This window comes from Rhinatrema bivittatum, chromosome 1, assembly GCF_901001135.1.
Source record: "Rhinatrema bivittatum chromosome 1, aRhiBiv1.1, whole genome shotgun sequence".
Taxonomy (NCBI): domain Eukaryota; kingdom Metazoa; phylum Chordata; class Amphibia; order Gymnophiona; family Rhinatrematidae; genus Rhinatrema; species Rhinatrema bivittatum.
In genome coordinates this window covers 2612775-2629648 of record NC_042615.1, presented here as the reverse complement: position 1 = coordinate 2629648, position 16874 = coordinate 2612775, and the positions used below count along the sequence as shown (strand labels likewise).

At 41.2% G+C, this 16874-nt stretch overlaps 1 protein-coding gene across 2 annotated transcripts in view; it reads left to right on the top strand.

The window, feature by feature from the left end:
* The window catches only part of USP53 (ubiquitin specific peptidase 53), a 213866-nt gene that overhangs the window by 116437 nt on the left and 80555 nt on the right, over nt 1-16874 (top strand). For both annotated transcript variants that reach the window (XM_029607059.1, XM_029606209.1), the window contains exons 11-12: nt 7990-8136; nt 15909-16653. In XM_029607059.1, the coding sequence (XP_029462919.1) occupies nt 7990-8136; nt 15909-16653 (892 nt within the window). The remainder of the gene's footprint in view (nt 1-7989; nt 8137-15908; nt 16654-16874) is intronic.

The following is a 16874-nucleotide window of genomic DNA, read 5'->3' as shown; positions in this document are numbered from 1 at the left end:
CACTCATTACTTTATAGACCTCTGTCATATCTCCCCTCAGCTGTCTCTTCTCCAAGCTGAAGAGTCCTAACCTCTTTAGCCTTTCCTCATAGGAGAATCGTTCCATCCCCTTTATCATTTTGTTCACCCTTCTCTGTACATTTATTTATTTATTTATTTATTTATTTATTTATTTATTTAAAGTATTTATATACCGTCTTACCAATACAATGATGACCAGAATTGTTTACAATATTAAAAGTAAAAAAATAAAATAAGGAGACCATAATATATCAAAAGCCTTTCCAAGTACTAACTAACAGTTGTAAAATAAATAAAAGCATAGTTAGAAAAAAAATAGAATCAAGTCAAGGTCAATAAAATAAAAGTTAAAACTATATCGAAAATAATAGAACTATAATTACTAATTTTAATAAAACTAGAACAGATTGAAAATAGAGATGTACAAATCCTATCATAAAGCTTATAAGTATGATGCCAACATTAGGGGTTGCCATATCTTAAAGATTGCTATCTCCTGTGTATGTCCACTATTTCCAAAGGCTTCTATAAAAAGATATGTTTTTAATGCTTTCTTGAAGTCAATCCTATTTACTATTTGCCTTAAAGAGTTAGGCAAGGAATTCCACAAAATAGGACCTGCCCCTGAGAAGGCTCTTTTCTGGTGACATTTAAACTGGCCATTCTTACAGACTGTATCTCTCTAATAGATTTGTTGTGGCGGATCTGAGCTCTCTTGATGGTTTATATACCCGTAAAGTCCTACATAGCCAAATGGAATCTGTGTTTAATAAAGAGTGTATTATCATTGCAATCTTATACCGGATTCTGTATTTGACTGGCAACCAATGCAATTTGTGCAAAATATGGTGTTTTATGGCAATACCGATAAGAACCCTTGCAGCTGAGTTTTGAATTAACTGCAATGGTGTAATGATGGTTTCTGGTAGACCCAAGTATACACCATTTCAATAGTCTAAACCTGAAAATATCATGCTTGAAGCACTGATTGATAATCACGAAAGAAGAGTAATGGACGTAATCGTTTTAAGATGTGTAATTTAAAGAGAGAACTTTTAACTATCTTTGAAATGTGCTGGGTTAATGATAAGTTTGAATCCATCAAAACTCCTAGGTTCTCTGCTAGTTTAGTGATTGTGATGGTGTCCTTGCCTAAGGTAATATGTGCAGTAGTACATTACTAGGGTTTTCTATGTAACTAAGAAACACTATTTCAGTTTTTTTAATTCAATTTTAAGCGGCTATGAGCAAGCCATTGATCTATAGTTTTGACATGTAGGTGAATTAAAAGGTTTCAGACCAAGATGATTTGTAAGGAATGAATATTTGTATATCATCTGCGTGGATTTTAAATTATACATTTAGCGACAATAATATTTGATGAAGTGGTAGAGATATATATTGAATAGTATAGGGGATAATGAAGATACCTGAGGTACTCCGGTTAACTGAGGGTAGGGATGTGATGAGCATGAACCAATGTTTATTTGACAAGTGCGTTTAGTAAGAAAACTTTCAAACCTGTTTAATACTATAGATTGAAGGTTAGAAATCAGAGTTTTAATGTCTAGCGTATCAAACGCCGCTGAAATATCAAAATGCACCACAATGAAGTCAGTGTTAGTCAAAACCTCTCAAAAATGTATCAAAAGATGATGATAAAAGAAGGGGTTCGGTAGAATGCCTCTTTCTAAACCCATGCTGGTTTGGGTTTAATATTTTTTCCTTTCTTTGAGTTAATTGTAAACCGGTGTGATGTGTTCTACGAATGTCGGTATATTAAAAGTCCATAAATAAATAAATACCATGTTCTGCTAGATAGTGTCTTAACTGGTGTAAGACAACTGACTCCAAAGTTTTTGCTAGCGAGGTTAATGAAGCTGTTGGTCTAAGATTAGTGAAGTCCATAATGGAAGATGTTTTATTCTTTAATATAGGTAATATTGATGTTTGTTTGAGATAGTCCGGAAACTTCCCTGATTCTAAAGATTGATTAATTATCTGGCATATGTAGTCAGAGCAGATGTCTGCTAAATTTTTAAACAATATACCAGAGCAGGGATTTAATGGGAAGTTTGATACTTTTTGTTTATAATCTTTTGAATAACCTCAGGTGTAGTTTTATCAAATTTAGACCAATCATGTACAGATGTCTTGTTTTTGTAGTCAGGGTAGGGTAAATTAGAAAAGTCTTGAATTATGTTATTTCCTTTCATTTGAAAATGATTTGCGATTTGATCCCAAGTGTTATCTATATTTAGATTTTCCGTTAAACTAGGTGTTGTCAAGAATTTCACTATATTAAGAAAAGCCTTTAAATAAATAAATATTAAATATAAATAATGTGGCTAAATTTTTCGCTGTAGCAATTTTATTTGCATAAAATCTTTTTTTTCTTGATTTACTTCTCTTCTATATATCTTTAGGATAACAGTAGTAGGCATTTTTTGCATTAATTCTGTTATATCTTTCTTGAGATGCAGTGACCAGAACTGCACACAGTACTCAAGTGAGGTCGTACCACGGAGCGATACAGAGACATTATGATATTCTCTGTTTTATTCTCCAGTCCTTTCTTAATAATCCCTAGCATTTGATATGCTTTCTTGGCTGCTGCCCCTGCACACTGAGCAGAAGATTTCAACATATTAACGATGAAACCTAGATCCTTTTCCTGAATGGTGACTTCTAATGTGTGGCTATAATTTGGGTTCCTCTTCCCTAAGTGCATCACGTTGCATTTATTTATTTTATTTATTTATTTATTTATTGTTTTTGTTATACCGAGTTTCATGACAGGCATCACATCAACCCGGTTTACAATTAACAAAGTGTGAAAAGCATAACGTAGCGTAGTAAACAATATTCTCAATAAAAACCTTGAACTTTAAATACAGGGAATCAGAAAAAGGATGTGAGAAAGTTACAATAAAACAGGGAAAAATTAACTTGGAACTGGAAGGGGGGAGAGAAAAGAACAGAGCGATATTTACATTTCAGCCAATTAATGTAAAAAATTAGCAAGATGAGTAAATAAGACTATGCGAATAAATGTGGCGGTACATCACTGTGAGATGGAACATACGTAACCAGAAGGCTAAGTATGACACAGAATATGAATAAATATGACACAGAATTTGGATCCAATTGTGCTGTTGCGTGAAGTTTTATTCAGGGCTTGGAAATGCTTTTTTGAAAAGCCAAGTTTTTAGTCTTTTCCTAAATGTTAGAGAGCATGGCTCCTGTCTCAAATCTGGTGGGATAGAGTTCCAGAGAGCTGGACCTGCTGAAGAGAAGGCTCTGAGACTCAAAGATTTATGTTGGAAGGTTTTGGAATTTGGAATTTGGAGTGACTCTTTGTAGTATTCCCTGATGGGTCTGACGGAAGTGTATTTTTTAAGTGGTATTTGTAGGTCGATTTGCGTGTGTTGGTTGATAGTTTTGTATATGATGTTGATGGTTTTGTACATGATTCTATAATGGATTGGTAGCCAATGGAGGTTTTTGAGGATAGGGGAAATGTGGTCGATTTTCCTGGAATTTGTGAGGACTCTGGCTGCAGAGTTCTGAACCATTTGTAGAGGTTTAGTATAAGAAGCTGGGAGGCCTAGTAGTAACGAGTTGCAATAATCTAGTTTGGAAAAGATTATTGCTTGCAAGATTGTTCTAAAGTCCTGAGCATGGAAGAGTGGTTTAATTCTTTTCAGAATATGCAATTTGTAGAAGCAATCCTTTGTGGTTTGATTAATGAATGGTTTGAGGTTGAGACGATTGTCTAGTATGGCTCCTAGGTCTCTTATATGGGCTGTTTGAAGGAGTGTGGGTGGTTTTGGAAGTATGTTATTGTTTTCCGGTGATATGAGCAGGAATTCTGTTTTTGAAGCATTGAGCACAAGATTTAGACTGTTGAGGAGAAGTTTAATTTCTAATAAGCAAGTGTCCCAGTATTCCATTGTTTTTGAGATTGATTCTTTTATGGGGATCACGATCTGTACGTCGTCTGCGAAAAGGAAGTGTTTAAGGCTTAATTTTGTAAGTAATTGACATAGTGGTAGCAGGTAGACATTGAAGAGTGTGGGTGAAAGTGATGAACCTTGCGGCACCCCTCTATTAGATGGGTGGGATTGGGATTCTTTATTGTGAATTTTGACTCTATATCCTCTGTTTCCTAGAAATGTTTTGAACCAGTTTAATGTGGCACCTGTTAAACCAATGTTTGCCAGTTGTTTTAGAAGGAGGGAGTGGTTGACGGTGTCGAAGGCCGCCGAGAAGTCGAGGAGGATTAGTAAATATGCTTGGCCTTTATCAATACCAGAGAGGAGGAAGTCCGTGAGTGAAAGTAGTAGCGTTTCTGTGCTTGCGGCACAGAAACGCTACTACTTTCTTGTCTGTATTAAATTTCATTTGCCATTTGCATGCCCAGTCTCCCAGTTTTGCAAGGACCTCTTGCAATTTCTCAAAATCTTCTTGTGATTTAACAACTTTGAATAATTTGGTGGTGTTGGCAAATTTGATCACCTCACTCACTGTCCCCATTTCCAGGTCATTTATAAATAAATTGAAAAGCAGTAATCCCAGAACAGATCCCTGGGGCACTCCTCTATTCTCCTTTTTCCATTGGGAAAATGTACTATTTAGCCCTACTCTTTTTTTTTTCTATCTTTTTAACCAGTTCGCAATCCACAATAGGACACTGCCTCCTAACCCATTACTTTTTTAATTTCCTAAGAAGTCTGTCATAAGGAACTTTGTCAAATGTTTTCTGGAAATCCAGATGCACAGTATCAATTAGTTCACCTTTAATCACAGGTTTGTTTATGCCCTCAGAAAAATGTAGCAGATTAGTGAGGCAAGACTTCCCTTGGCTAAATCCATGTTAGGCACAGTTTAATGGGACAAATATGTTCAGCAGTTTTGTTCTTTGATAGTTTCTACCATTTTTGCCTGGTTCAGATGTCACTCGCTGGTCTGTAGGTTCCTAGATCACCCCTTGAGCCCTTTTTAAAAATTGGCGTAGCATTGGCAGCCCTCCAGTCTTCAGTTACCATAGATGTTTTTTTTTTTATTTTATTGAATTGTATAATTTTTTTAATTTAAGTTATCTTGGAAAAGAAAAAACACATGGAATTAAATATCAGGAAACAGCCCAAAAAGTAAATATAATAATGATACATGGATGATGTTAAGTCCACTATAAGAGGAGTGAGATTTGAAAAAGGAAAAAAAAAAACAAATTCCATCAGGAAAATCAGAGAATTCTCTACCAGAATAGCAATTGGAGCTTCCCTATTTTGTAGAAAGCTTTCAAGCTGTGAAGGCACAAAAAAATGGATTTAGTCCCCTGGAATCTAGTATAGCGTTTACACGGAAATTTCAACAAAAACTTGAGCATTAAGCACCCAAGCTCAAGATTTAAGAGCAAGAAACAATTTCCTTTTAGATTGTGTTTACCTGACAATGTCCAGGGAAAAAACGAAATCTTTTTCCCATAAAGAGAGCCTATCATTTAGAGGAAAAAAGCCTCAAGGTCAGTTGCTTATCAGAGTCTTAGAAGAAAGTGACAATGAGGGTTGCAGTTTCCAACATATTATACTGGGATTGCTCAAAAAAAAAAAAGCTGTTAAAATTTCCAACAGTAAATAGCTGGAGAATTATCTGAACCACCCTTTGCACCTGCCTTCCATCAGAAATATTTGGGAATTTAGGCCCTGAGACCTTCAAATAATCTATATAAAATCTATTCAACTTCTCAGTACAGAACCTCACAGGGCACTTAGGAAATTTATAAATCTTAGATTTAGCCTGCAGAGTTGGGTTTTTCCTATTTATTTTTAATCATAATTCTGTTACGAGACGCGTGGTGTAGGGCAGGCTGGGCATGCTCAGTGAGCCTGGTGAAAGTTCTAGAAACTTTGACATACGTTTCCTGTGCCGGGCTCCATCTGATGATGTCACCCATGTATGAGGACTAACAACCTGCTGTCCTCGAGGGAAAACACCTGTTACAGGTAAACAACTCCGACTGTAAGATGTACCTGAGGCAATGGGAAGCAAAGTCCTCTTGCGCAGGGAAATAACTACAGTTCCTGAACTATAACTCGCCTTAGCTCAGATGTGGAAAAGGCAAGTAATTTTAAATCTGAAATCCAAACGTAGTGCACAGTCAGTCTGTGAAGAAGAAGAATGGATTCTGTAGAACCATGTGGATGGAAACTGGCTTGAAAGGGGCCGAGGGCAGACGAGTCAGTAAGGAAGTCAAACCGTATCAAAATGAAATGCTCCAGGACCTTGGAGAAGAATGATGGGCCAGTCGTTTGAGAGACCACGTGAGCTGAGAGAGATTTTTTTTGAGGGTGGATTGAGCAGAGGCTGATCTAAATGTGGCAGGAAGAGAACCACAGGGAATAAATAGGTGGGAGAGAGGGAGGGGAGGTTGTCAGCGTTCAGCTGTCCTTTCACAGTGAGCGTTGAGGAGGGAATTGCAGCTGAAACCACGGTGCCACCACAGTTAGTAGTAGCAGAGGGAAATGTGTGCAATTAGTGGTTCAGTCCCCAAAATACAAATCTCTGCAGATTGTAAGCTTTATTTGAAAGGTGTGTAGTGCTCATGTATTACCGCTGAGTCAGTTTGCTCAGGTTGAAGTGCTATTTGAAGATCCTGACCTATTTTTAATAATCGTTTTACAGCTGTGTGTGGTTAATGAGTAACAGTACTTTGGGGATATTTAGGGAAGGTGGTCACTATTGGTTCCTGAGGGAAAGTAGTGTCTGACTGAGTAAGGCAGTCTGAAATTAGCTCAAACTTTCTGAGGAAGTAATTCAGTGGCTTTAAGTGAATGCATTAGTGGAAGTAAAATGCGCATCAGCTGATGTTTTATATAAAGCTCTATGGACTGATTTGTTTTCAGAAACACATTTGTCTTTCAGTGACGATAACTCCCAAATCCAAATGCATCTGTGAAACTTGTGCACCAGATTAATACAGATCGACCCTGATAATTTATTCAAGAAGAATTTTAAATAAAGTGAAATGACTCCTTTATGGATGAGGCATTCTTTAATGATTATAACAATAACATTTAGTTTCTCAAAATTGAACATCTTATGCTCTTGTCATAGCTTGAAAGAGCTATAGAAAGATGCATAATATGTTCCTGTTGAAAGAAAGTGCTTTTGAATGCCTGTCTTTAAATCCGGGTTTTCTAGTGTGCACGGAGTAGCTGAATCCCCTCTAACATAACTTGAGGCAGAGTCTCATGTGAGAATGCTCCCGAGATTGTACTGTGCACCTCTGGTGAAAATGTGTGCTACAATTGTTTTCTAAGCTTTTACTGGAGCAAGCAATTGACAGCCTCTCCTAGGGACATTTAGGTGAAGTAGTCACTTCTGGTTCTTGAGGGGGAAGTGGTGGGCACTGCACTGTAGCAATTATTTTTATTTCTTAGAGTGGTTTAAAATTATAAAAATACATTTAACCTTCCTTGATGGGCTACCCTATGGTGAGAGTCAGGTCAGTTGATGTGTGGGGGAAAATGAGAGGGATTTTATACCTTTTCTGCAGTTTATAGGCTGTTACTTAGTTATTTGTTGGAGGCATTTCAGCTCTGAGAGGTTTTTGTACACGTTGGAAGAATGTGCTGCTGAATAAATTCATCTCTGCAGGGGTGACAGGGCAGACTAGTATGAGGCACCTGGCAAGAACCAGAATCACAGACTAGAGCAATCGGGTACAAACTTATTGAAAGCCCTCTGGGGACAGGGAAATTCCTACTGTATCTAAATATAACATGCCATGAGCTAAATCTAAATACATACTTGGGTACAATGTTGTAATAGTGGTATAGACCTTCTGGGAGCATTTAGGTTTTCTAACCTTTGAGTTAATGAATTGATATGACAATGTGCCAGATTGTTTTAACTTATAAACAAGAGCTCCATACTGTGCTGTACTAATGGATGTTCTTGCAGTTCGACTAGGTCCCATCGATCAACGGGAGAAGATGAAAGACCTTTCCAGAGAGTGTGCTCGGAAAGCAGTTGATTTAAAGAACCTTTCATCTTCCCAAAGAAAGATGGTTGAGAGAGAGCAGAGAAGAGATCTTGGGAGGCACCCAGGTGAGTTAAATACATTTTCTCAGAAGCACATGGTACACATTTTTTCCCATAGATAAGCAGCATGAATTAGTCCTCTGTGCCACTAGGTGGCGGCGCTCTCTAAGATCACCAAAGTCTTTTAGTGAGGTGTTCCTTCTTGTATCTTCCCACATTTCCCTGAGGCTCCTTAGTTCGTTTTTTTTCTGCGCGACTGACTGCTCACGGAGCTCTCATATCCTGTGAGAAAAATATAATTCTGTGAAGACAAAGTAACTGAAAGTGAAAAAAAACTAGCAGAATCTAAAGCTCAGAGAAAGCTTCAATAACTTTTCCACCGGGCTTTAAGTTTTTCGGGGCTTTCTGCAGCCTCACACCGCCGCAGGGGTTCGGGATTACAGGCTCCCCTTTACGAAAAGATTACCCGCCCACCGATAGATGTCAGTTATCAGAGAGGGCCAGACAGCAACATACTCCTCGCGGCACTACCTCCATCAGAATTCCAGCCGCAGCCAGGGCCGCCCCCTACATTGGGCTCGGCCTCTGAAGCCATATCCCAAATTTCAAAGATTTTTGTCTCAATTCCTCGCATCAGTGGAGCAGCAACACCAGCCACCACCTGACAAAGCCACCTGAGACACCTTTATCACCCAAAGGTTCCCTTATTCCAGGTCCTGCGCCAAAGGCTCAACCTAGGAGGCCCTCACCTCCAGCAGAAGACTGTTAGTTCTTCCTCGCCCAGTTCATCAACGGGTTACCCATCAGCAGTGCAGAAGGTTAACAAATTGAGGCTGCATTCGAACACTCCCCCAGGAAGAGATAACAAATGTCTTGATTTTGCAAAGAAGGCATTCCAATCAGGCATGTTGAATGCAAAAATTCAAAACCACCAATTCTATGTTGCTCAGTATTTATTTGAATGCCTACAATCTCTAAAACCCCTAATATAAGGTAGTTCTACAGAAGCTAGCCCCCCTCAATAATTTTGACATGGAGGAGGGCCTTCGACATCTCCTGCTTTCCATCTATGAGGGATTCAAAACATTGGCAAAAACCACAGCTAATGCCAAAGCGGCAAGAAGTCTGGCATGGTTGAGGGCAAGTGCCATAAGAGAAGTTGTGCACGACAAGCTAGCTAATCTTCCCTGTCGCCCAGACAACCTGTTCGGTGACAAGCTCACTTGAGACAGTTGCAAAGCTGAAAGAACAAAAAGTGGCAGTGCTATCTTTGACCTCACCATACGAAGGCTCATCGTCTTGATGCCAATTCACCTCTTACAGAAAACCCACTTACCGTAGGCGCACATATCGGCCTTATACATCTTACCAGCCTCCACCATATCAGCCCAGCCACCAGCAGCCTTACCAGCAGCAGGGTCCATGCCAACACCCTCGTGCACCATGCCAAACCACAGACCCTCATCCCCCTAAAAACCAGCAGAGTTTTTAGGATTACCCTTGTCACTGCTACAGACAAAAGTAGGGGGACTGCTGTCCCTATTTCTCTCAGAATTCAACAAAATAACATCTGACCTTTGGATCCTGACCATAATAAAGGAGGGTTATTCTCTCAACTTTGCATCCCTCCCAACTCTCCCACATAGAGTTTCCATAAAACATGGTGCACATTGGGAACCTTTTCAAGAGATTGACCAACTATTCAACAACAGTGCATACAAGAGTTAACTCCACCCCAGTTTCAAAAGGGGTTTTATTCACAATACTTTCTCATTCCCAAGAAATCTGGAGGGCTTCAACAATTCTGGACCTACGCTCCCTCAAACACGGAGAGAGAAATTCAAAATGACTTCTCTCAAATTCATTCTTCCTTTTTTCCGACCCAAGGAATGGATGTGCTCGCTGGATTTTAAGGATTTATATGCCCACATACCAATGCATCCCAAATCCTGGCGTTACCTCTGTTTTCACATGGAAGAGAGACACTTTCCGTACAAAGTACTCCCATTCAGCCTCTCCTCCGCCCCCAGGGTCTTCACAAAATGTCTAGCGGTAGTGGTGGCACACCTCCTTCGGCAGGGGGTTCAGATATTTCCTTACCTGGACAACTGGCTACTAGTAGCCCCGATCCTACTCTTCTGCGACATAATTTAATTCACACAATAACCTGCCTAAGCAATCTAGGCCTTCTGATAAACTATGAAAAATCAAATTTGCAACCTTCTCAAACCTTGCAATTCATCGGAGCACACATCGACACCATTTGGGACAAGGCTTTCCTGCCACAACCTCGAGGGCTGGCTCTAACTACACTGGCCCATTGCCTGTTACACATGACAACGGCTCCAGCCCGTCAAATCCTAACCATATTAGGACATATGGCAGCATCCACCTATGTTGTCTCGCATACGCGACTACATATCCGTCGCTTACAATGGGGTTTAAAGAATCAATGGACTCAGTTCCTAAGCCCACTATCCACTCCGGTGACTTTAACAACCAGCATGAAAACAGACCTTCAGTAGTGGCTAACCCCACCAGCACTGATGATGGGCTCACCCCTGCGATCCCCTCGACATCAAATACTACTCACCACAGATGCCTCTGCCACAGGTTGGGGAACTCACCTCACCAACCTACAGACTCAGGGTTTATGGTCCAAACAAGAATGGAATCAACACACAAACCTCCTGGAACTTCGGGCTATCCACAATGCCCTTCGAACTTTCAAATCCACCCTCTGGGACCAAGTTGTCATGATTCACACAGATAACAAAGTGGCAATGTTTTACATAAACAAAGGAGAGGGTCAGGTTCATTGAGCCTTTGCAAAGAAGCAGTCAAGATCCTACAATGGGCCCATAGCAAGGGAATCTCCCTGCAAGCCATGTACTTACCGGGAATCATCAACTCCAGAGCAGAATATTTCACCCTCATGAATGGCTACATCCTGATGTAGTTCCCAATTGAATTTTGTCCACTTGGAGTCTTCCCCGGATCGACCTCTTTGCAACACAACACAATGCAGATAGGGAAAAATAACCCATGCTATAATTACACAATGTTGGGTTCCATATTAGGTGCTACAACCCAAGAAAGAGATCTAGATGTCATAGTGGATAACACATTGAAATCGTTGGTTCAGTGTGCTGCGGCAGTCAAAAAAGCAAACAGAATGTTGGGAATTATTAGAAAGGGAATGGTGAATAAAACGGAAAATGTCATAATGCCTCTGTATCGCTCCATGGTGAGACCGCACCTTGAATACTGTGTACAATTCTGGTCGCCGCATCTCAAAAAAAGATATAATTGCGATGGAGAAGGTACAGAGAAGGGCTACCAAAATAAGGGGGAATGGAACAACTCCCCTATGAGGAAAGACTAAAGAGGTTAGGACTTTTCAGCTTGGAGAAGAGGCGACTGAGGGGGGATATGATAGAGGTTTAAAATCATGAGAGGTCTAGAACGGGTAGATGTGAATCGGTTATTTACTCTTTCGGATAGTAGAAAGACTAGGGGGCACTCCATGAAGTTAGCATGGGGCACATTTAAAACTAATCAGAGAAAGTTATTTTTTACTCAACACACAATTAAACTCTGGAATTTGTTGCCAGAGGATGTGGTTGGTGCAGTTAGTATAGCTGTGTTTAAAAAAGGATTGGATATGTTCTTGGAGGAGAAGTCCATTACCTGCTATTAAGTTCACTTAGAGAATAGCCACTGCCATTAGCAATGGTTACATGGAATAGACTTAGTTTTTGGGTACTTGCCAGGTTCTTATGGCCTGGATTGGCCATTGTTGGAAACAGGATGCTGGGCTTGATGGACCCTTGGTCTGACCCAGTATGGCATTTTCTTATGTTCTAAAGGTCAAGCTGTCTTGCTCAGTATACCCCAGCCCCCACCGGCTGGCACAGGATGCGTTCCTCGTCTATTTGTCACAAGGTCTGCTTTACGCATTTCCTCCAATACCACTCATCTCTTGCACAATCCAGAGGTGCATCGAAGACCAGGCAGACTTGATCCTCATTACATAAGAACATGCCATACTGGGTCAGACCAAGGGTCCATCAAGCCCAGCATCCTGTTTCCAACAGTGGCCAATCCAGGCCATAAGAACCTGGCAAGAACCCAAAAACTAAGTCTATTCCATGTTACCGTTGCTAATAATAGCAGTGGCTATTTTCTAAGTCAACTTAATAGCAGGTAATGGACTTCTCCTCCAAGAACTTATCCAATCCTTTTTTAAACACAGCTATACTAACTGCACTAACCACATCCTCTGGCAACAAATTCCAGAGTTTAATTGTGTGAGTAAAAAAGAACTTTCTCCAATTAGTTTTAAATGTGCCACATGCTAATTTCATGGAGTGCTCCCTAGTCTTTCTATTATCCGAAAGAGTAAATAACCTATTCACATCTACCCGTTCTAGACCTCTCATGATATTAAACATCTCTATTTTATCCCCCCTCAGCCGTCTCTTCTCCAAGCTGAAAAGTCCTAACCTCTTTAGTTTTTACTCATATGGGAGCTGTTCCATTCCCCTTATCATTTTGGTCGCCCTTCTCTGTCCCTTCTCCATCGCAACTATATCTTTTTTGAGATGCGGCGACCAGAATTGTATACAGTATTCAAGGTGCGGTCTCACCATGGAGCGATACAGAGGCATTATGACATTTTCCGTTTTATTCACCATTCCCTTTCTAATAATTCCCAACATTCTGTTTGCTTTTTTGACTGCCGCAGCACACTGAGCCGACGATTTCAATGTGTTATCCACTATGACGCCTAGATCTCTTTCTTGGGTTGTAGCACCTAATATGGAACCTAACATTGTGTAACTATAGCATGGGTTATTTTTCCCTATATGCATCACCTTGCACTTATCCACATTAAATTTCATCTGCCATTTTGATGCCCAATTTTCCAGTCTCACAAGGTCTTCCTGCAATTTATCACAATCTGCTTGTGATTTAACTACTCTGAACAATTTTGTATCATCTGCAAATTTGATTCTCACTCATTGTATTTCTTTCCAGATCATTTATAAATATATTGAAAAGTAAGGGTCCCAATACAAATCCCTGAGGCACTCCACTGCCCACTCCCTTCCACTGAGAAAATTGTCCATTTAATCCTACTTTCTGTTTCCTGTCTCTGAGCCAGTTTGTAATCCACGAAAGGACATCGCCACCTATCCCATGACTTTATTACTTTTCCTAGGAACCTCTCATGAGGAACTTTGTCAAACACCTTCTGAAAATCCAAGTATACTACATCTACCTGTTCACCTTTATCCACATGTTCATTAACTCCTTCAAAAAGGTGAAGCAGATTTGTGAGGCAAGACTTGCCTTGGGTAAAGCCATGCTGACTTTGTTCCATTAAACCATGTCTTTCTATATGTTCTGTGATTTTGATATTTAGAACACTTTCCATTATTTTTCCTGACACTGAAGTCAGGCTAACCAGTCTGTAGTTTCCCAGATCGCCCCTGGAGCCCTTTTTAAATATTGGGGTTACATTAGCTATCCTCCAGTCTTCAGGTGCAATGGATGATTTTAATGATAGGTTACACATTTTTACTAATAGGTCTGGAATTTCATTTTTTAGTTCCTTCAGAACTCTGGGGTGTATACCATCCAGTCCAGGTGATTTACTACTCTTCAGCTTGTCAATCAGGGCTACCACATCTTCTAGGTTCATCGTGATTTGATTCAGTCCATCTGAATCATTACCCATGAAAACCTTCTCCAGTACGGGTACCTCCCCAACATCATCTTCAGTAAACGTGCCCAGCATGGGCACGACAACCGTGGTACAGCTACCTAATTCAGTTGTCGATACACAAACCTATTCCTCTGGGCGACAGCCCCAACCTCCTTACTGAAGAAGGGGGTTCAATGCTTCATCCTCTTCACTCATCGCTGAATCTCACTGCATGGAGGTTGAAAGGCTCATATTCCAAAGCCTAAACATTTCTCCTCAACTTCAGGATTTTCTCGTCTCCTCAAAAAAACCATCAGTGGGACTAAGTTACCAATGCAAATGGTCACATTATGCTTCCTGATGTTCAGCCGAAGGTACAGATCCACTCGCCTGTCCACCAGAGAGCCTCCTGAATAACCTGCACTTATTCTGCAGGGAGGGCCTCGCCACTGCCTCACTTCAGCTACACCTTAGCGCCATAGCGGCTTATCACCCTCCTCTCAACAGAGAACCTATATCTTGCCATTCCCTCGTCTCCAGGTTCATGAAAGGTGTCCTACGTTTACGGCCCCTGACAAAGAAACCAGTGCTGAGGGATATTAACACAGTATTGGAACAACTCATGCTACCACCTTTCGAGCCGTTGGGCACTTGTCATCCTAGGCACTTTTCCTGGAAAGTGCTGCTCTTGGTCACCCTCACCTCTGCGAAGCGCATAGGCGAGCTACAAGCCTTGGTGCACTACCCACCTTACCTTGAATTTTACCATGACAAGGTTATGCTGCGTACACATCCTAACTTCCTACCAAAGGTGGTCTCAACTTTTCAAATAAACCAGACCATCACTTTCCCAACTTTCCACCCAAAACCTCATGCAAATGACAATGAACAACTACGTTCATTAGTCTGTAAATGAGCTCTAGCCTATTATTAAAAAGCGCACTCACTCTAACAGAGCATCGCAGCTCTTTCTCTCCTTCAATCCAAATGCACCAGGACTCCCTGTATCCAACAGAACACTACCGTCCTGGATCTCAAACTGCATACGGTTCTGCCTCCAAAAGCGTTCAGAGACCCTATCCTCCACACCCAAGGCACATCAAGTACATACAATAGCTGCTTCAATTGCTCACCTCCTTGACATTTTGTAAGGCAGCCACATGGTCATCACTACACATGTTCACATCCCACTACTGTTTAGATACACAAGCTGGGGGTGATGCCAACATAGGGTGGATCATTCTTGAAAAGAGCACCTCTACAGCACATCAAGCAGGCTCATAAGAATTGTCCACCTCTAATCTACCATATTGCATGCTTATCTCACTACATCATAGTTACATTTTAAACAATGCGCTCAATACTTCAGCTGAGACTCCCAGTCAGCAAGGCTAATTCATGCTGCTTGTCTATGGGAAAAGAGCAAGTTTGCTTACTGTAAACTGTTTTCCGTAGATAGCAGATGAATTAGCCATGCTGACCCACCCGCCTCCCCGGACAGTTCTGGCATTGCATATCCTCTTGCTTTGACACGGACTGAGGAGCTTCAGGGAAACGCGGGAAGATACAAGAAGGAACACATCACTAAAAGACTTTGGTGATCTTCGAGAGCTCAACCACCTAGTGGCATGGAGAACATACCCAGACAGCATGGCTAATTCATCTGCTACCTACAGAAAGCACCGTGTATGGTAAGCAAACTTGCTGTTCTGTTAATTGTATATAAGAAGAGCTGTGGGCTAAGCATACACAGGTGTCAGTGCGCAAGTCTGTATGTTTTCCATGTGTCTCGCTGTCTGTTCACTAGACAGTCTTATTTTCTCTTCTTTCTCTCCCCTCTTCTTGTGCCCCCAGCTTTCAATGCTGGCCCTGCTCCTTCCTGTGCCCCCCAATTTCTGAGAAGCAAGTTTTTTAAGAAACCTGTGGATGCTTTCTAGACATTTGTGTTTGAGCTCTAATGCTTCTGACTATAGCTGCTTGGGCTCTGTTTAGCTCACACTGGAGGCTTCCCTTTCAGCTAACAGTAATACTCTTGGGCCTTGGAGTGCCTGAGCTAGATAACAAGTTATCTGAGAGAGAGGAACATTTCCTCAATATTTCATTGTTTTGTTTTTTTTTTCTTTCTAAGATGTGTTTGTAGAACAGCTGCAGCAGTTTAAGTCTGGATCACCTCCTGCTGGATATTTGCATCAGTATATGTCCCGGTCACCACCTGCAGGGAATGGATTCAGACAATACTCATGTCAGCGTCTGTACAGCAGTGAAGGAAAAGGACCTTACAAACACGAGCGAGTCTCTCATCAGGCCAGGCCTGTACCCAGCAAAGTTCTAGCTCCTCCCGTTGAAGAAAGGGTAAAGTCAGACATTTCTGCTGGCTACGACACTGACAACAGCCAGGATTGGAAGGAAAGGGGGAGTGATAGGAGCCGGAGCAAGCCTTGGAAGCCCATGCGAGAAACGCTGAATGTGGACAGTGTTTTTAATGACCATGAAAAGAGACAGCACAGCCCCAGGCACAAGATAAACCCACGTGACAAATTTCTGTACGGCAAGGATCAGAGTTTTAACACTGGTGCGAAGGAAAGCTCCCAGCAGAAAGGCCTGATGACTATCTACGAAGATGAGAGCAGACCAGAAACCGGCAGTCGCAGCTCCTTGGAATCTGAAGGGAAAGGACACACAGAGAGGGAGAAGTGTAAGGGCCTGCCGGAGGTGAAAGCCCACCACGAGAGCTGGCAGATGCAAAGGACTGAGTCTGGGTATGAAAGCAGCGACCACATTAGCAATGGCTCCTCTAATCTCGACTCTCCTGTCATTGAAGGAAGCAGCAGTCTGGTTCCTAGCAGAAGCATCAGAGAAACCATGACATGCAGGTACGGCAGAACTGTGTTCTGGGTTTCCTGGTAGAGTCCTGGGGGCAGGAGCTAGGTATTCAGCAAAGCAAAAATTGTTGCTGAAATACGTGTGCTTGAAGAGGAGTGGTTAGTTGTTAACTTTTGTTTTCATTGGAACTGAAGTGTTATCTCCATTCTTGCAAGATTTAAGAACACATCTAACTTCAGCGCAGAGATGTTTGTTTGTCTCTTAGAGCTGT